This window comes from Camelina sativa, chromosome 3 (assembly GCF_030686135.1).
Source record: "Camelina sativa cultivar CO46 ecotype springtype chromosome 3, ASM3068613v1".
Lineage (NCBI taxonomy): Eukaryota > Viridiplantae > Streptophyta > Magnoliopsida > Brassicales > Brassicaceae > Camelina > Camelina sativa.
The window spans coordinates 3811060-3831033 of NC_141882.1; the positions used below are offsets into that span (position 1 = coordinate 3811060).

Below are 19974 nucleotides of genomic sequence, written 5' to 3' on the forward strand. Positions count from 1 at the left end.
TTTAGACTTGTTTAGGCTTTGTGCCATTGCAGAGAAACAAAACCCATGAGTGACTTAAAAAAGTTTACTCTTTTTGACTAGACAGAGACTTATGAAGATTCGGAAGAAAAGACCAATCCTTTTTACCAACGGCTTAAAAGAATATTCAGAAAAATAAGATTGGATTGGTTTTTTTTGTTTGATGGTAAGGAATATTGGTACCCACGGCTTGAAAGAAACTAGTCTTTTAGACTTGGTCCCTCTATACATGGATCGTCTTGGCTTTGTGCCATCGGTCTTTAGACACATAAACAAACCCCAGGAGTGACTTAAAATCATTTGGTCTTTTAGACTTGTCTTGGCTTTGTGCCATCACAGAGAAACAATGCCCATGACTTAAAAACATTTGGTCTCAGACTTGTCTTGGCTTTGTGCCATCAAAGAGAAACAAAACCCATGACTTAAAAACATTTGGTCTTAGACTTGTCTTGGCTTTGTGCCATCAGTCTTTACAAAGAAACTAAACCCATGAGTTAAAAACATTTGGTCTTATAGACTTGTCTTGGCTTTGTGCCATCACAGAGAAACAAAACCCATGACTTAAAAACATTTGCTCTTTTAGACCTGTCTCCGATTTGTGCCATCACAGAGAAAGAAAATCCATGACTTAAAAACATTTGCTCTTTTAGACTTGTCTTGGCTTTGTGCCATCAATCTTTAGAGTTGAGACAGAGAAACAAAACCCATGACTTAAAAACATTTGGTCTTTTAGACTTGGTCCTCTAGACATTGATCGTATTGGCTTTGTGCTATCAGTCTTTAGACAAAGAAAAAAGCAGAAACTACAACTGGAGCATGTGCTTCAAATTCTAATACTCTGGATAATATTGTAAGGTGCGAACTTCTGTGACAATAACAGGTATGTGGTTTTTTAAACTCTTTTTGATAATTGATTTTATATGGGATTAACATGTTAAGTTACAGACATTTTACTTTACTTAAGAATAATTTTTGTTTGCTTAGTTATCTTCTTAGGTTCTCAGTAAAGAACAAAAATTTATTTCCACAGGGCATGTGCTTTAAAGTTCCCCGGAGGAGATTTCAACTTTCAAGTGTATCAGACTTAATCACAGGTATGTGGTCTTCCACATTTTTTTTAATAATCGGTTATGTATGAAATTCTTCACAGGTAAATTATTGATTCTCTGTTTCATGTCCCATTAATGTCATCTAAACCTTTCTTGATTAGAATTGATTGATTCTCTGTTTTGGTGATTGTATGTTTCATATGTCTCTTAATGTCATCGTCATCTAAACCTTTCTTGATTAGAATTTATTGGTTCTCTGTTTTGGTGATTGTATGTTTCATATGTCTCTCGTGTCATTGAAGCCTTTCTTGTATAGAAATTATTTATCTGTTTTGGTGATTGTATGTTTCATATGTCTCTCGTGTCATTGAAGCCTTTCTTGATTAGAAATTATTGAATTATCTGTTTTGGTGATTGTATGTTTCATATGTCTCTCAATGTCATCTAAACCTTTCTTGATTAGAAATTACTGAATTATCTGTTTTGGTGATTGTATGTTTCATATGTCTCTCAATGTCATCTAAACCTTTCTTGATTATAAATTATTGAATTCTCTGTTTTGGTGATTGTGCGTTTCATATGTCTATCAATGTCTTCTAAATCTTTCTTGATTATAAATTATTTAATTAATCTCTATTTTGGTGCTTGTTGTTTCAAATGTCTCTCATCTCATTTTATCAAATCGACATATCCCAGAGTCTCCCTTATACATGTGGGATACACATATATTTAAAACGTAAGAAGTAACCCTTCTTGCAGAGCTTTAGCCATTAGACTACATCGCACTATTGTACTTAAACCATCTTCTTGTTTGTTCCGCTTTTTTAAAAATGTTGTGTGTTGTTAGAGTATATGCACTTAACCCTTGGTGATCATTCTAAACATACAAAATAATATTGTTGTATTTCATTCTTGGTCCTAGCAATTCTGGTATCATGCATCTTGCTTGCATCCTTGTTAAACCGTTACTATGTTAGATTCTATATATTTCTGTGTTAGCGTATGTCTCTTAGTGTGACAAAGTTGATTGATTCCGTCAGAGCCCTTTATTTGTCTGATGCGAATATGTTACTAATATGATAGAAATAATCCTAAATAGCTAAATATAAATATTTGTAACAAAATATCATAATTTATCCTTGCTTTAATTTCTGGTTTGATAAACCCTTCATGTGATTGATACCAAATTCAAGAAACTGGTAGTGATCTACAGTATTTGATCTTAATGGTTCTCTGATCTCTGCTACTTCAAATTGATACATTGTTTCGATTCTAGGCGGTTTGAGAACTGCTTTCAGCAAAAATTGGCATAGAATTCTATGAGTTTGTCAAGCAAACAGAAGCTGCGTAAGCCTGGTTCCAATACATCAACGACTTTCTTCTTAGTCACCTCTATTAAAATACATTCCCTCAAAATGCTCTAAAAATACTTCAAATTCTACACGAAACATTAAAAATAAGTGTTATTTTGATTGGTTGTGAATTTTGATAACACTGTTTTTGTCAACAACCAAAACCGTTGAAGTGACCTAAACAAATAACTAACTACCTTAATGTTATTGTTTGTCACTCACTTTTCAAAATAAAAGTTAGGAAAACATACACAAGCTCTTGCACCTGCTTTTACACAAAATATTTAGTTACGTGTATGCAAGTAATTGTAAATGACATGGCCACCACATCATATAACCTACGTAGGATTTTGAAAGCTAGTACTTCTGACTTTTTGTCTATTGTTAAAACTTAAAAGTAACTGATGAAAACTGATATGTGATGAGAGAAAGAGATTAGGGGCTAAAGAAAGAAACGAACCCAACAAACAAACAAACAAACAAAAACATTATCATTCAACCAACAAAAAATGCCGAAATTTTCAAATATTTTAAGATCAAAAAGGAAATATAAAAATCTGAGGCTTAATCCAAATCCAAAACAGACAAGAGGCCCAACTCACAACAAAAAAAAAATAGTTTTTTTGGTTATGAAGTCTCAGTCGTGGTCTCTCTCCACCACATTCAATTCTCTGAGACGGAGGTGAAGCTCTCCGATTGTTCTCAACACTTTAATCGCTTGCGACGGAGTAAGTATCTCCACCACTTTCCCCACCGTCGAACACCTCAGCTGATCAGCGTTGTTCATCGCCGCCGCCATCCCCGATTTCAGCACCTCCATCGCCTCCTCCAAATCTGTTTCTTCTCCGTCCACCATTCCCACCACCCCTACTCTCCTCGCCGCGAGCATCACCGGCGGATCCGCCACGCTCTGCTGCACGAGCGCGAAGTCTCTCATCACTTCCCTCTCTTTCCTCCTTGTCTCCGACCGGAGACACGAGATCCGGTCTCGCTGGTGGCTCGTGAGGTCGTCCACGGAGGCGTTTGTGAGTCTGAAGATCAAAGAAGGCTTAAAATCGCCGACCCAGAGAATGAGTTTAGCGTAGGAGCTGAACCACGGTGGGCAGAAGAAAGTGAATACGTTGTCTCCGGCGATTGAAACGGCGGCGTATTTCTCTTGGTAGTATTGGAGACAGTGAGATAGAAACTGGGTCACGAGAGATTGTTGTTCTTCCTCGAGAGTGATTGAGTTAGTTTCATCAGAAGAAGAAGCGCACATAAGCTGTTCGACGAAATACCTGTGACGGATTAACCAACCATTAGCGAAGCTTGTGAAGCTTTGATGTGAGCTACTAGCAGTGTTTGACATGGATGGAGTAGTCACTAAGTAAGTGTGGTGGAGTGAGAGAGACGTGCTTGTACTGAGTTGTGTACAGTGTACAACTGATGATTTATATACACTTCTCTCTTTCGTTGGGGGCTTTTGCTTGACCAAAGAAAAATCTTTTTTTGGGAATTAATTTATGAATATGTCGGTCCATAAACGATTGTGTCGGCGGGGCCAATTGGAGTTTTGTGACTTTTGTCTTGTGGGAGTGAAGTGTGTTGTGTCTTAACGTCATCATTTACTATGTAATATAAGTCTGGATTTTGAAATTAAGTTGGGTATCTCTTTCTTAATACTATTGAAATCAATAAATAAAAAACCACAGGAAACATGAAGTGTCTATAATATAAATAAGTCAACGGAAAAAATGGTAAACACCAAAATAAGTTGAAGAATTAAGTGACTAATCAAATAAATTTACAGTGGTTTCTGATATTTTCTATGTAGATTAACTTTTTTAACAAGTTCCAGTTGGAAAAAATATATTTTGAATTTTTGTTCAAACTATCTGGAAATTTCAGGATGGCGTCTCAGTTTTATGGAAAGACCTAAAATATACTAGTAGTTAGTATCTGAAAGGGAGACCAACACATGTAAGTAACCCAAGAAAGGCACACGTCATATGAGAAAGACGACATATGTAAGCAAAGAAACATGTGCATCCAAATAAGAAATATAATAACCAACGGTTCGTAAATGCTCCAGTTATGCCGCGCGCCATCTTTTCTTCTTTACTAAGAAAAATTCCCACATTAATTTATAAGTTCTGTTTTTTTTTTATATATAATATAGTTGTCCTTTTGTCCCACACCTCTTTCGAAAAGATCTTGCTCAATGCTCTACATCAACCTCGGGGTTAGAGCCGTAGAGCAAACCATATTTCTCAATCACCCACTCAAATAAAGGATGTCTTCGAGAACTTTCCCCCTCGAAAAAAATTGCCTTTTAGGAATTAAACCGAGTTTAATTGTTTCAAAGAATGGTTATTCTTGAATCTTAAAGAAGTTTGGGAATTATATTGTTAAGTCTGGGTACGAAGCCGCGAGAGCTATTTTCGCTCTGTTTGCGACCTTCCTTTTTAAGAGCCAAGTGTTACAACACTTAAGGCGTAAGCATGGAAGTTAAAAACATCACGAAAGCTTAAGCATTTCGTGTGGTAATGTGTGATTAGATGCTTGGCTACATGTCAACGCCTGCATTATCGCCATGTTGGTAGAGTTAAAGGTTGTCCTAGATGTGGAGCGGAGGAGGAAACTATAAATCATATCTTATTTGAATGTCCCCTGCACGTCAAGTATGGGCCTTATCGACAATCCCTTCCCATCCTATGGTGTTCCCTTCATCTTCCCTACATAGCAACTTCGATTTTCTATATGGGTGTGGTAGAGATTTTGGTGCAAGTGATCAAAAATTGATGACGTTCCCTTGGATGATGTGGTACATTTGGAAGGCAAGAAACAAGAAAGTTTTTGAAAATATATCCGAATCTCCGCAAGATACTCTAGAGAAAGCCATCCAAAAAGAAGAAATTTGGAGAAAAGCAAATAATAGAGACATACCATCAGGGTTAGTAGAAGCGGGCATATCGACCCAAATCCCACAAGATTGCCTTGTATGTTTTATAGATGGATCTTGACACGCAGAGGTGGATAGGAGTGGACACGGCTGGATTGCTTCTTTTGGAGCTAGATTCTTGCACATGGGGCTTAAAGGTTCGCGTAGAAGCCTATCCCCCTTACATACGGAGTTAGACACCCTTGTTTGGGCTATGGAGTGCCTTCTGGCCTTGAACTTAGATAAAGCTCTCTTTGCTACGGATTGCTTAGACCTCCTAACAATGACGTCTAATATTGAAGATTAGCCGACCTTCTCATCAGAATTGAAGAATTTTATTCATTTCAGAGATAGATTTGTTAACTTTAGTATTAGATATATTTCTCGAGAGGATAATATTTGTGCTGATAAACTTGCGAAATGTGCAAGAGCACGAGGTTTCTGTTTTTTCCATGTAAGTTCGTCGGAACCTAATTGGCTCTCTCTCGAAGAAAATCATCTCCGATAACTTAGTATATGGGGTTTGATCATTAAATTAAAAAAAAAATTAAGAATACTGATTTTTTTTTTAAGATAAATATAAAGATTTAAGTTATGAATATAAAATACACACGTTTGTAAACCCCTAAACATTCTCTTTCAGACTTTATATATGTGTTCATAAAATGATAAATTATCTAATTTCTTATAGTTTAGTGACTAGAGTGTTTTGTTTTCTTACAACAAAAAAAAATTCCTATTTTTCTAAACAAAGATAAAATAAGTAGTACATGAAAGTTTACATGTAAATATAGACGAAAAGAAGAGAAGAGACAACTGAGAAAACACGTTTTAGAATGAAATCTTAACATTAAACCAAAATAAAAAATAAAATAAAAACACGTTTTTGAAAGAAGAAAAAAAGAAAAGAAAGATGGAGGTGGCACTTGTTGTTGACTATGCGACGCACGGACGCGAATCCTTTTGAACTCGTTGCTTACGCGGCCACGTTTTCGTCACTGACCGTGTTTCTTTTGCGGCCTTCTACTCTCTCGTTTTTTTTTCCATCCTTTTTTTTGGTTTCTCTCTATGGCGGTTCTGTGAATATAAATAATCATTGAGAAGAGAAACAGGCCTTCATGTCTATGTTTTTGTTTTCCTTATTTGGGTTTTTTTGTTTTCCTTATTTGGGTTGTTTTTGTTTTCCTTATTTGGGTTAAATCCACGAGACAACTATTGGGCCTCAATTACAGATTCTTCACTCACGTAAATATCCTTCACCTTGTTTTGTCAAGATATTGAACGAAAAGGAAGGTACGTTGTCCAATTTTCCAAACCGCTACAATCATCATTCATACGGAATACAGCTGAAAATATGAGTCGGCCGACGCAACTACGAAAAAGCCATGAAAATGGGATAAAAATGTTGCTACTATCCGACCATTCCAACCTAATAATTAACTGGCAAAATATTTGATTACTAAAAACAAAAGATTGAACAACACAAAGACAGGTTTACCTACCCTATTTACCACCTAATATAAGAAGATGTTGTCCGCTTCCTTGATTAAAAGTTATAATACTTAGATAAAAGCTAATACATGATTAGGCCTAAATAGTAATCATAAAAGAAGATGCTACTTTAAAGTGGGGGCGGGGGGGGGGGGGGGGGGTTGGGGATGGTTCTAGTTCTTCTACATAGAAAATATCAAATATGGCACCATTCCGTGCCATATGTTTACGGGCTAACATTGGCCACTTGTATAACAAACAATAAATAATGTCTTTTTCATCTCGAGCTCAATCTTTTTCGACCCCCAAAATGGACCCGAAAACCGTCTTAACTTTATTAGCTGGTTTCGGTTTGATAAAATTAAGTTACGTGTATTAGTTTTTTTGAAGGTAGAGTTCTCTATACTATTTAAACCTATGTAACATTATTTGGAAGAATGAAAGCTGACAGACTGACATCATATATTCGACTATTCGAGTAACAACCACACGAATATTGCATTAAATACATTAAATTGTAGTGGGGATATCTATATACCATATTTATGCATGCATTATTGTACTTCGTTTATAAATATAAATATAAACAAAATCATTCCTTGTGTAATACACACTTCTCCAAAGCAAACAAATAATTTCTATTGCATAATTACTACATAAGATACTATCATACTTCTTTCTGTTTCCCTTTACTGTGATAAAAAAAACTCTTAAGACAACAAAGGTTGCATATTGATATAGTTTTATCGACGTCTCTTTTTGAAAAAGCTTACGTATGTGAAACTACTTTTCCCCGTGATCCAACAGAAAGTGTCAAAGTGACGACTAATGATTTCATAGTAACATAAAAACCGTATTTTTTTATCCATACAGAAACAAAACCTTCCACTATATATATATATAACCTCTTTTTACGTGCCGACTGTTTTGAAAATTTACAAAAAAGCCCCCAACAATTTAAAACACTTAAAAAATACGCACTCAAGTTTATATTAAAAAAAGGTAAGATTCTCAAAATAGACCACACAGGAGTCCAATGGTAGTCTTACAACATCTTCGTCTTTGCCATCATTGTACTTTCTCTCAAAGCCACACGAATCAGTGTTGTTAGAACGGTGGTCGAAAGCTTCCAAAAATGGCTACTACTTCCGATCAAGATCGCCGCCACAAAGCCACTCGCAACCGTCCACCAGCACCTCGGCCCTCTAACAACCCTTCTTCTCGCCCCGTTGCTGTAGCTCCTCCTCGATCAAAAGTATCGAAGCGTGTGCTTCTCCGTGTGGCTTCAGTCGCGTGCGGGATTCAATTCGGGTGGGCGCTTCAGCTTTCTCTGCTCACGCCTTACGTCCAGGAGCTAGGTATCCCACACGCTTGGGCTAGTGTGATTTGGCTCTGCGGTCCTCTCTCTGGTATGTTCGTTCAACCCCTTGTTGGGCATAGCAGCGACAGGTGCACTAGCAAGTACGGTCGCCGGAGACCCTTTATTGTCGCCGGAGCTGCCGCGATTGCTGTCTCTGTTTTGGTTATAGGTCACGCGGCGGATATAGGATGGGCATTTGGGGATACAGAAGGGGAGATTAGGCCCAGAGCGATTGTGGCTTTTGTTTTAGGGTTTTGGATCCTTGATGTTGCTAATAACATGACTCAAGGTCCTTGTCGAGCTCTCCTCGCCGATCTTACTGGTAAAGTTTCTTACTTTTATGTTGATTTCTCGTATTTGAATGATTTCAACAACCTCGTGAATTTGGGGGTTCTCGTGTACTCACATGCAAAACATGAAAGTGTACAAATTTGTGATTTTTAGACACAATTGGGTATCTTGTAATTACCGAATTTGTCTCCTCCTTACAATCAAAAGGCCCCTTCTTTGTTTCTTTGTCGGTGGCTTATCGTCTTGAGTCACCTAAACTTTGTTTGTTTTTTTTTCTCACTTCTTGTGAATTGAATCCTAGATTGAGTTTATGGACTCTGATTTCTTTTAAAATTTGGGATTTTTACCTTAGGAAGACCACAGTTTGATGAAGTAAGTGGTCCATAGGTAGGGGTGTTAGGATTTGAACACGTTTGGTGAGTTTGTGTAAATTATAGTGAAGTTAATCTTAGATTAGGTACATATAGTGAATGGATTCAATTCTTGGATCTCTGCATATTTGAGCTTTTGGGGTGGTTGATGAGTTAAGAAACTGTAAGTTGAAAACACTACCTAAAAACTGTAAAAAAGGATATATGCCAGCGTTTGAGATTTTGCATGTACTTAAGACTTGCCATAAAAAAATCCAATCTTGTTTTGGGCAACCTTGCTTGTGGTTGCACGATTATTTTGGTGATTGTTTTGTAATTAAGTCATCATGGTATGAAAATAAACGCTCTGTTGTGATTTAACTCTTGTCCAATCTTTTCTTTTCAGAAAATGATAATCGCAGAACTCGAGTGGCAAATGGCTACTTCTCCCTCTTTATGGCTATTGGAAATATTCTTGGCTATGCTACTGGATCATATAATGGTTGGTACAAGATCTTCACTTTCACAAAGACTGTTGCATGCAATGTGGAATGTGCCAATCTCAAGTCTGCCTTCTACATAGATGTCGTCTTTATTGCAATAACTACGATCCTGAGTATCACAGCGGCTCATGAGGTACCTCTTGCTTCATTGGCTTCTGAAGCACATGGGCAAACTAGTGGAACAGACGAAGCTTTTATTTCTGAAATATTAGGAACTTTCAAATATTTTCCAGGAAATGTTTGGATTATCTTGCTTGTTACAGCATTGACATGGATTGGTTGGTTTCCATTTATTTTGTTTGATACTGATTGGATGGGTCGAGAGATCTATGGCGGTGAACCGAACATAGGTACTTCTTATAGTGCAGGAGTCAGTATGGGTGCACTCGGTTTGATGTTGAATTCTGTTGTTCTTGGAATCACTTCGGTGCTCATGGAGAAACTTTGCAGAAAGTGGGGCGCTGGTTTTGTTTGGGGAATATCAAATATCATTATGGCTGTTTGCTTTCTTGGAATGATTATCACTTCATTTGTTGCATCACACATTGGCTACATTGGCCATGAACAACCACCTGCCAGCATCGTATTTGCTGCTCTCTTAATCTTTACAGTTCTGGGCATTCCATTGGCAGTAAGTACTCTTGAAATTCTGCTTTCATGTTACATACAGTGCCAAACAAAGAATTTATAGTTTGCAGCTAATCTTATATTTTGATGCCTTTTGGCTATTGCCGCCAAGCTGGAGATATCATGATATATTACTTTGATGTATCTCCTGCTCATCTGTAACCACATGGTGGAGTTTATTTGTGCTTATGTTGTAACTAATGCCATTGTTACTCTTCTGCAGATAACTTATAGTGTCCCATATGCGTTGATTTCCATACGTATTGAATCCTTGGGCCTCGGTCAAGGTATGCATCTATTTAATACTATGCTCACTGCTTTTATTTTACAAATGAGTGGTGTTTCTTATGAGATTTCTATTTGTTGCAGGTTTATCTTTGGGGGTGCTTAATTTGGCTATAGTTATCCCACAGGTAAGCGTTGTTCAACCATCTTTTTTGCATTATAAGATGCTACATGTCAATTTCTGTTCTTGTTTATATGTGTCTGTCTCGATCATCAAGAAATCATACAAAGGTAGTCCACAATCATAAGTGAAAGCAGCTTGGTTTGCTTCGTTAGTAGTCTTTTCATTGTTTTATTTGTGGGCCTTATGGCCGGTGATGAAAGGACACTGTTACTTTCTCTATATTTGTCAATTGGTGCATTTTCCTTCCCTGTGTTTGTAATGGTTTTTGGCATTAAACTCAGTTTCTGTTGTTCAATCATTATGTGTATGCAGGTAATTATATCTGTTGGCAGTGGCCCATGGGATCAACTGTTTGGAGGTGGGAATTCACCTGCGCTTGCAGTAGGAGCAGCTACAGGTTTCATTGGCGGAATTGTAGCCATCTTGGCTCTTCCGCGAACAAGGATTCAGAAGCCCATCCCTCTCCCATAACAACCTCTCTTTTGTTATAAGGTATAATCATTACTATTCTTATACAGAAGTAAGTAAGCACTTAAAAGTTGTCTTTTAATTATTAATAAAAGCTGTTATTGCAAAATACAGATGAGCTTGAAGCGACGAACGCTTAAGGGGAGTGCTGGAAATTGGCAGGGAGATGGACCACTTACTGTGATCCTTGTCGAATCCATGCAATGTCGTGTGACTAACTTATTTGCAGCGACGAGGACCTAATCACCTCTACTTTGGGATTATAATCCTTGTGGCCACGAAAAAGCCATAGAAGTTACCAACGAAATAAATAACACCATCATTCAGTTTGTGAGATATATATACACCTCTCCTTCTCGTGGAAGTCCCTACGCGGGATCTTCTCTGTTTCTTTGTTGTAAATTAATGTAAAAACTTGTGTGCAACGGAGAGTTTGTAAAGGCCAATGAATTTTCTCGGCCCTGTAACTGTTATAAAGTTCATTTTCTTTACATATACTTTGATAAAGAAACCTGAGATACAAAAACTTTGCATACTCTATGTGTGCAACGGAGAGTTTGTAAAGGCCAATGAATTTTCTCGGCCCTGTAACTGTTATAAAGTTCATTTTCTTTACATATACTTTGATAAAGAAACCTGAGATACAAAAACTTTGCATACTCTATGTAGTAAAAGTAGAAAGGAACCATTACTTCGTAGCTGAGTAGTCTCTTTGCTTAATTACGGTCGTAGCTCTCTATAATTAGCTTCAGCTGGTACTGAGAATCACCACATGCATAAGAATAAGCCCAATCGCATATCCCTAATTTCAATCTCAAACATCCCTTTCAAAAAGAAATCTTGGATTTGCTACTATTCCTACCGGGCCTAATATTCTCTAATCTAGCTATCTTCCAAATGTTTCCTTTGGACTATTGGTTACTGCTTAGCAGTTCCTTTCAAAAGCCTCTTTTGATGTGAGCGTTTTTGATCTGTTAAGACATGATTTACAATGAAAACAACAAAGATTTGGTAATTGAAGTGTCAGTTTGAATATTGATAGAGATATTTGAGTCCCAAGTTGTGATTTTTAGGTGGTTTAACATAATATTTAGCGAATACAATATTTAACATATTCGATATAATTTTGTAAGAAATTAAAAATCTTAGCATGATATGTATGTAGTCGATTAAAATAGACTTCCCAAAAAATGTTTAGAAGAGTCTGCTTTCGAGCATATAAATCCGAAGAGTTCAATTTTAAACATATATAACCTTTAAACAGAAAACTGAAAAAACTAGTCATAATTAAAACTTAAACTTTGGTTAGATAAAATATTACAACAGTACTTATGGTGTAATGCCAAAAAAATAAGAAGGAAAAGTATAGTAGAATACACGTGTGGGGGCACAAGGGACCTCAAAATCTGTTGGATTCGGAGAGGACAGAGCCTATCTCATATCAGTGATATAAAACAAGGACAAAAACCGTGGTGTCACTCACCGACTCATATTGAAGAACCTCTTATCCAAAGTCAATTAGGGCGGCTTTCACACCTCCCATGCTTCTAGACGAATGACAAAAATTTATCATTTTTAATCAATAGATTCGAGGTAGAGTCTCTCGTTGCACTACGATCGATCTTTTCTAATTTTTCTTTTTGATAATGATTTTTTGAAGTCTTTATCTATCCTAATCTTGTTTAATCCTTCTCTATTATTTAATCTAGAAACGTTCTCAGCATACTGTTTAAATATTGATCATGTGGTTCGAAGGAGTTTCAGTTAGTACTCTTCACTCTTCACTCTTCACCCTATAGTCTTGAAGCGAAACTATTTTAGTAGCTTCAAGATTGATTCATCGACAGTCACGTGAGAAGCAGAAGTTCATGTGGTTCAATTGCGTAAGCATAACTGTAATTAATTTTGCAAGATTTAATATAAATTAATATGAGAGCCTTAAATTTTATTCTGGCCTGCAGTACATTTTTGGATGCGTAGAAAATTAAAATCCCATTTTAATTTGATACTATTTGCTATTCTAAAATGTGATAAAATCCACCTGACGACGAAAGAAAGATGAATCTCCACTTTATGTTATTTCTAGATTGTTTTGTATATATATTGTCAAAAAATAAAGAATTGGGTTGTTGAAAGCATTCACTGTTGGCCATTTGATTCATCCCTTGTCGCCTTCGTATTTTACATAAGTGGGAGTTTATTTTTTTTCCTTTAACTAACCTTTTTAGCTTTAGCTGAAAGAAATAAAGTAATTACCTTTTTGTATGAAACAAAACATTTAGCTTTTATCTTTCAAGATTTTCATATCACAAAAAGAAGAGTTTTAAGTGAAGTCCACCCTGTATTTTGTTGATAAGTACATTTTATCTTCATGTGCATGCACTTGCCCTATCATTTACAAATATTTATATTGTCTTCTCCTTAGGCTTCAATTATTGGACAACTTATTTCATCTTAACTTCGAATGGTAACTGCGTTTTTTAGAATGCGGATAATGTAAATTAAAAATGCGGTTTTACATATGAAATAAAATAAAATTATTCAATAATATTTGCTAAACAGTTTAATACATAGTTATATAAGAATTTTAATATATTTAAGAGTTTGTAAAAAAGTTAACATATAATGCAAGCAACAAAAAGTTTTAGGAAAAAAAATAACCATACATTAGTATAATATTATTATATGTTATCTTTTGTACGTACAAACTCTTTCTAGACGTACCGATTACCATACACTAGCTTACAAATAGATGACAAACGTATATACAAAGTAAAAACTCTAACACTTATGTATATATACATATATAAATGAGTTTTCTTATTGAAATATTCAGTAGAAGCGGTTTTCTAAAAACCACACCTATTTACGTGTGGGTAGAAAGTGAACACAAATTTTATTTTTGTGAGTTATAGAAATCTGTGCATAGCTTCATCATTATTTTACAAAAAACGCAGAACGTAACATAAAAAAACATGAATGGTAACATGAAAGCGTTTTTTGATAAAATACTGAAAACGGCACCTTTTTATGGTCACCATTCATAGCCTAACTTTATTTTTTCTGCCCTCTTTTTCCATGAAGCTTCGAACGCTTTTTTGACGAGTAAACTGTGAAGACTCGAAAAGATTCGAGTTATGTATAATCTATTTGACCATAAAAAGATTCGTATAGTTACAGACTTACGGTTTCTTTTGACATAGTTACGGTACTGTTAAAACTTAAAACTATTAACAAAGGTCAACCTCTTGTAGACTTAAAAATTGTGGTTATTTTTCTTTCCTCTTAACTAATCTTTGTTTCAAACAACGATCCATGGATACGTTCACATTTACATCAATTATGTGTTTTTGTTTAGATTATTTTGTGATTGCGCTTGTTAATATAGGGAACCCGTAAGCCAGCTATTCTATTCTATTATATAGGCTCTTTTTTTAGTGTCTAGCGGCTCTAGCCTAAGACTATAATTAAGAGCAATCTATTATTGTAACTATAGTTTTACGCTTAATAAAGACCATCTATATTATATCTCTAGTTATACGTCACTGTCACTTGATCATTAGAATTCTACAATTGCAAAGGCAAACACTAGCAAATAAATGTTTTCCTTACTAATTTTCAAAGGTTTGAAAAATATATACATGTTTTTTGCTTTGGACTCACTAGCTAGTGTCTTCTGGCGTGGAATCAATTATTAATGTCTCCACCTAATCCGAATATGACAAATGGGAATACTCGCAACAAATTCACGAAAGTAAAATAAATGAAAACTCTAATTATATTTATTTTTCTATTGTTTTATGTCGGAAAAAGAAGAGTCCACCGAAAAAGAGTCCGCAAACAAATTTGAACATGGCAATTATGGAGCGGCAGAATTTTAATCATTAGTTCTATAGTCGATATATATGTATTACTTACTCCATAACTAATGTAAGATTGGCTACTTCGGTAATCATTTTTTTCTTTCCTTTTAAAATCAAGAAAAGTAATTTGTTTAAAGTTAAGAGTTAAGACATATATATATAGTGATGCCATTGGAAAAAGTATATGGTAGCAAGTTGCAAGTCGTGTGCCATAAAAAAGCAAGAGTGTTCAACATATGTATGTAGTGATGCGTTGATAACATATATATTAACATGCAGCTCAAAGAATTGTAAGCAAAATTTGAAAATTGTAAGGGGAACATTAAAAATGTAATTATCAGTCACTCATTTACACAATCATTCAGTAGCAGTAGTACTTTTTTTATTGTACTCTTACCACGGACGTGCACAAAAAATAGTAGTATATAGCACAAAAAATAGCGCTGCATAATATATAGTCTACAACTACCTAACCTACCGCTACCATATAGTGTAGTCTCATAAAAAGACGATTATCTTAAGTAAATTAAGAAAAATGGATTTTGATTAAACCTCGCTGCTACACACTTATATTTTTTGGATGACACTTAGCTTATTCGAGAGAAACTAGAATTAAAAATTTGTTTGATCCTATAATAATTCTAACACAGTAGAACTATTATTCATCCTTACAAAAGTGATTGAGTACAAAAGACATAGATATATAATATGCGTTAATCATAATACAAGACTAGTCAAAACGATCTTGCAAGCTTTCTAGATTAACGTACGAAATCCGTAGTAAACCGGAGATTCCACAAACCAAAAGACGGGAATCCCATATGTATAGACGAAATAGTCTATACATTGCAAAATAATATGATCTTGACTTATTGGTTCAATTGGTTTAGTTTCTTGGTTTTATAGACTTGACTAATGTTATTTCGTATATGTAATGTTTTTTGTTCAAGGTTCCGTTGCTTCAACATGAAGAAGGTACAATAACATTAATATAAAACTTCCACAGCTCCATAACGTAAGGTATCTTTGTAAGGCAGGCCAATAGTTTAAAATAATCTATAACACAATAACGTTTATATTTTTCTTTTAAGATTAGTCAATACTCTGGACAGGAATATGGTTTCAATTCGTATGTGCATTTTCTAACGAATTCTACATATTTGTTTTCTAAAATTATTATATAGGATGGTCAATGAAAACCAAAAAAAAGTTATAAAAAAATGCTATAAAAAAACAAGTATCAACAACTATCAAGTACCTATCAAAAACTCTCCTAAACTATTCCACACATTTTACTGTATAATTAGAAAACTAAATAGTATTATAGTTTATATCAAGGGTCCCTTCTAAATAAAACAAAATATTATTCACCTAGCTATAGTTTTTCTTTATTCGAATATAATTATTACATCAGCATCGTATTATAAAAATAATGACGCCATAATATAATTAAAAACAAACAAAGTGAGAGTGATTATATACAATTTACAAAGGTAAGCCAAAAATTTTGAATTATTTATTTAATAGCAGCAGATAAGATGAACAACTTTGCCTTTGTTTAAAGCGCCCGCCATTATCAAACATCTCTCTCTCTCTCTCTCTCTTTCTTCTCCTCTTAACCAAAATCACTCCGATGTGAATTAAAAAAAAAAAGCAAGATTCCGTTTAACTCAAACCACCTTCGTCACGCTCTTCCTTCTCTCCGACCACCAACATGTCACCGTCTTCGCGGAACTTCAACTTCTTCTCCTTCCTCGTCATCTCTCTCTTCTCCTACGTTTCTTCAGACGATCTCCAACTCTTACTCAAACTCAAATCATCATTCTCCGATTCGAACCTCGCCGTCTTCGATTCCTGGAAACTCAACTCCGTTACCGCTCCGTGTCGCTTCACCGGAGTAACCTGTAATTCAAACGGCAACGTTTCAGAGATTGATCTCTCTCGTCGAGGCTTATCCGGAAACTTTCCGTTCGATTCCGTCTGCGAGATTCATAGCCTCGAGAAGCTCTCACTCGGATTCAACTCACTATCCGGAGTCATCCCCCCGAGTGATTTCAAAAACTGCCAGAATCTCAAGTACTTGGATCTCGGGAACAATCTGTTCTCCGGTGCTTTCCCTGAGTTCTCGTCTTTAAATCAGTTACAGTTTCTTTATCTAAACAACAGCGCCTTCTCCGGCGAGTTCCCGTGGAGATCGCTACGAAACGCGACGAGTCTCGTCGTTTTGAGCATCGGTGACAATCCCTTCGATACGACGTCGGAGTTTCCCGTGGAGATTGTTTCTCTCACCAAACTCTCGTCGCTCTACTTGCCGAACTGCAGCATCGCCGGGAAAATCCCGCCGGCGATCGGGGATTTGACGGAGCTTCGGAATTTGGAGATTTCCGATAGCGAATTAACCGGCGAGATTCCGCCGGAGATCACGAAGCTTATTAATCTCCGGCAGTTAGAGCTTTACAACAACTCCTTAACCGGAAAACTCCCTACCGGTTTAGGAAACTTGAAGAACCTGACTCGCTTAGATGCTTCCACGAATCTTCTACACGGCGATTTATCGGAGCTCAGGTCTTTGACTAATCTCGTTTCTCTTCAGATGTTCGAAAACGAATTCTCCGGTGAGATTCCTCCCGAGTTCGGCGAGTTCAAGGATCTTGTGAACCTCTCTCTCTATACAAACAAGTTAACCGGTTCTTTACCTCAAGGACTCGGTTCGCTTTCTGATTTTGATTTCATCGACGCGTCTGAGAATTATCTAACCGGACTGATCCCTCCTGATATGTGCAAGAACGGGAAGATGAAAGCTCTGCTTCTTCTGCAGAACAATCTCACTGGCTCTATCCCTGACTCGTACGCTAACTGTTTGACTCTGCAACGGTTCAGAGTTAGCGAAAACTCCCTCAACGGAACTGTTCCTGCGGGGCTTTGGGGTTTACCGAAGCTTGAGATCATCGACATAGCCATGAACAACTTCGAAGGTCCGATCACTGCTGATATAAAGAACGGTAAAATGCTTGGAGCGTTGTATCTAGGGTTCAACAAGTTGTCTGATGAGCTACCTGAAGAGATTGGTGACACGGTATCTCTAACCAAGGTTGAGCTTAACAACAATCTCTTCTCCGGGAAGATTCCAAACTCAATTGGGAAACTCAAGGGACTTAGCAGTCTCAAGATGCAGAGCAATAGCTTCTCCGGTGAGATACCTGACTCTATCGGATCATGTTCGATGCTCAGCGATATGAACATGGCTCAAAACTCGTTATCAGGAGAAATCCCGCACACACTTGGATCTCTTCCAACGCTCAACGCTTTGAATCTTTCGGACAATAAGCTCTCTGGGATGATCCCTGAGAGTTTGTCGTCTCTAAGGCTTAGCCTTCTTGATCTGTCTAACAACAGATTATCAGGTCGTATCCCTCAGAGTTTGTCCTCATATAAGGGAAGCTTCAACCGCAATCCTGGACTATGCAGCATGACGATCGAATCGTTTAACCGGTGCATAAGTCCTTCCACATCGCATGGAGACACTCGCGTATTCGTGCTGTGTATAGTTTTCGGCTCACTGATCTTGCTTGCGTCTCTTGTGTTTTTCTTGTACCTTAAGAAAAGCGAGAAGAAGGAAGGTCGTTCGCTTAAACACGAATCTTGGAGTATAAAGTCTTTCCGAAGGATGAGTTTCACCGAAGATGATATCATTGATTCGATCAAAGAAGAGAATTTGATCGGTAGAGGAGGTTGCGGTGATGTGTACAGAGTAGTACTTGGTGATGGTAAAGAAGTTGCGGTCAAACACATACGGTGTAGTAGTAGTACTCAGAAAAATTTCAGCAGTGCTATGCCGATTCTCACTGAACGGGAAGGAAGATCGAAAGAGTTTGAAACAGAGGTGCAAACGTTAAGCTCTATACGGCACTTAAACGTGGTGAAACTCTATTGTAGCATTACGAGCGATGACTCGAGCTTGCTGGTGTATGAGTACTTACCTAATGGGAGCTTATGGGACATGCTTCACTCTTGCAAGAAGTCGAACCTCGGTTGGGAAACACGGTATGATATTGCTCTTGGTGCAGCGAAAGGGCTTGAGTACTTGCATCATGGGTATGAGAAACCGGTGATTCACCGTGACGTTAAGTCAAGTAACATATTGCTAGATGAGTTCTTGAAACCTAGGATAGCAGATTTCGGTCTTGCCAAGATTCTTCAGGCCAGCAATGGCGGTCCAGATTCTACCCATGTCGTTGCGGGAACCTATGGCTACATAGCTCCAGGTAAATAAAGAGACCTAACTCTTATATCACCAGCTTTGTCAATGGTCTTACATTTTAACATTAAAAAATTCTTGTTGCAGAGTATGGATACGCGTCAAAAGTGACTGAGAAATGCGATGTGTATAGCTTCGGGGTAGTGTTAATGGAGCTGGTCACAGGGAAAAAACCGATAGAGGCAGAGTATGGAGAGAGCAAAGACATAGTGAACTGGGTGAGTAACAATCTAAAGAGCAAAGAGAGTGTGATGGAGATTGTGGACAAGAAGTTAGGAGAAATGTATAAAGAAGACGCGATCAAGTTGCTAAGGATAGCGATCCTCTGTACCGCTAGACTGCCTGGACAAAGACCGACGATGAGGAGCGTGGTTCAGATGATAGAGGATGCTGAACCGTGCAGGTTGATGGGGATTGTTATAAGCAAAGAGAGTGATGTCAAGATCAAAGAAATAAGTTGATGATTGAGGGACCAAAATTCTCTCTTTTTTAGGGTTTGTTTTGGTAACAAAGAAACGTTATTACGACGACGTAAAGAGTTTAGATGGAGAATGTGATTCCAGTACTCCAGGTTAATGAAGAAATCATAGGTAATGTAATGATCTGATGTAAACTATGTCTTGTAATTGTAGAATTTTGGTATTAAGGTTTTCAAATTAGTTAATGAATGTCAGTATGTCAGTCAAAAACTATTATGTGAAATTGATGGTGTTTACAATAGATGCACTATACTTTGCTAAAACAAGTGCACATTTCGACATAGGGGTACTCACTCGTACATACAGAATTGTGATATACTACATAAGTCCTAATCGATTCGGTTTTATTTTATTATAATTTTGTAGGCCATTCTCAAACTCAAAAAGGAAAAGAAAAATTCTGAAACGAAGCCAAATCCAAATTGGATACTTGGTGTGATGAAATGAAAACTTTATTATCGTAAGCGGGGATAGATATAAATAATAAATCAAAGAGTAATATCATACCTTGTGATATAGTATAAAAGTTGGTCAAC

The 19974-nt window shown here is 36.7% G+C and overlaps 3 protein-coding genes across 3 annotated transcripts; 2 read left to right on the forward strand and 1 right to left on the reverse strand.

Moving 5' to 3' along the window:
- Positions 1-2892: 2892 nt before the first annotated feature.
- LOC104768256 (protein RESPONSE TO ABA AND SALT 1-like) lies at positions 2893-4124 on the reverse strand. Its single transcript, XM_010492184.2, has one exon. The coding sequence runs from the start codon at positions 3765-3767 to the stop codon at positions 3057-3059; it is 711 nt and encodes a 236-aa protein (XP_010490486.2). The 5' UTR covers positions 3768-4124; the 3' UTR covers positions 2893-3056.
- Positions 4125-7431: 3307 nt separating this feature from the next.
- LOC104768265 (sucrose transport protein SUC4) lies at positions 7432-11349 on the forward strand. Its single transcript, XM_087498166.1, has 6 exons — positions 7432-8512; positions 9238-9965; positions 10185-10248; positions 10331-10374; positions 10683-10862; positions 10953-11349. The coding sequence occupies exons 1-5, from the start codon at positions 7966-7968 to the stop codon at positions 10839-10841; spliced, it is 1542 nt and encodes a 513-aa protein (XP_087354292.1). The 5' UTR covers positions 7432-7965; the 3' UTR covers positions 10842-10862; positions 10953-11349.
- Positions 11350-16167: 4818 nt separating this feature from the next.
- Positions 16168-19701, forward strand: LOC104768275 (receptor-like protein kinase 7). The gene is made up of 2 exons (XM_010492206.2): positions 16168-18966; positions 19047-19701. The coding sequence occupies exons 1-2, from the start codon at positions 16416-16418 to the stop codon at positions 19418-19420; spliced, it is 2925 nt and encodes a 974-aa protein (XP_010490508.1). The 5' UTR covers positions 16168-16415; the 3' UTR covers positions 19421-19701.
- The last annotated feature ends 273 nt before the right edge of the window (positions 19702-19974 follow it).

Bases quoted from the DNA above. Each gene is read 5' to 3' on its own strand.
- LOC104768265 (XM_087498166.1), top strand. From the start codon at position 7,966: ATGGCTACTACTTCCGATCAAGATCGCCGCCACAAAGCCACTCGCAAC. The intron at 8,513-9,237 runs GTAAAGTTTCTT...TTTTCTTTTCAG, and splicing joins TCTCCTCGCCGATCTTACTG to AAAATGATAATCGCAGAACT. The intron at 9,966-10,184 runs GTAAGTACTCTT...ACTCTTCTGCAG, and splicing joins TTCTGGGCATTCCATTGGCA to ATAACTTATAGTGTCCCATA.
- LOC104768256 (XM_010492184.2), bottom strand. From the start codon at position 3,767: ATGTCAAACACTGCTAGTAGCTCACATCAAAGCTTCACAAGCTTCGCT.
- LOC104768275 (XM_010492206.2), top strand. From the start codon at position 16,416: ATGTCACCGTCTTCGCGGAACTTCAACTTCTTCTCCTTCCTCGTCATC. The intron at 18,967-19,046 runs GTAAATAAAGAG...TTCTTGTTGCAG, and splicing joins CTATGGCTACATAGCTCCAG to AGTATGGATACGCGTCAAAA.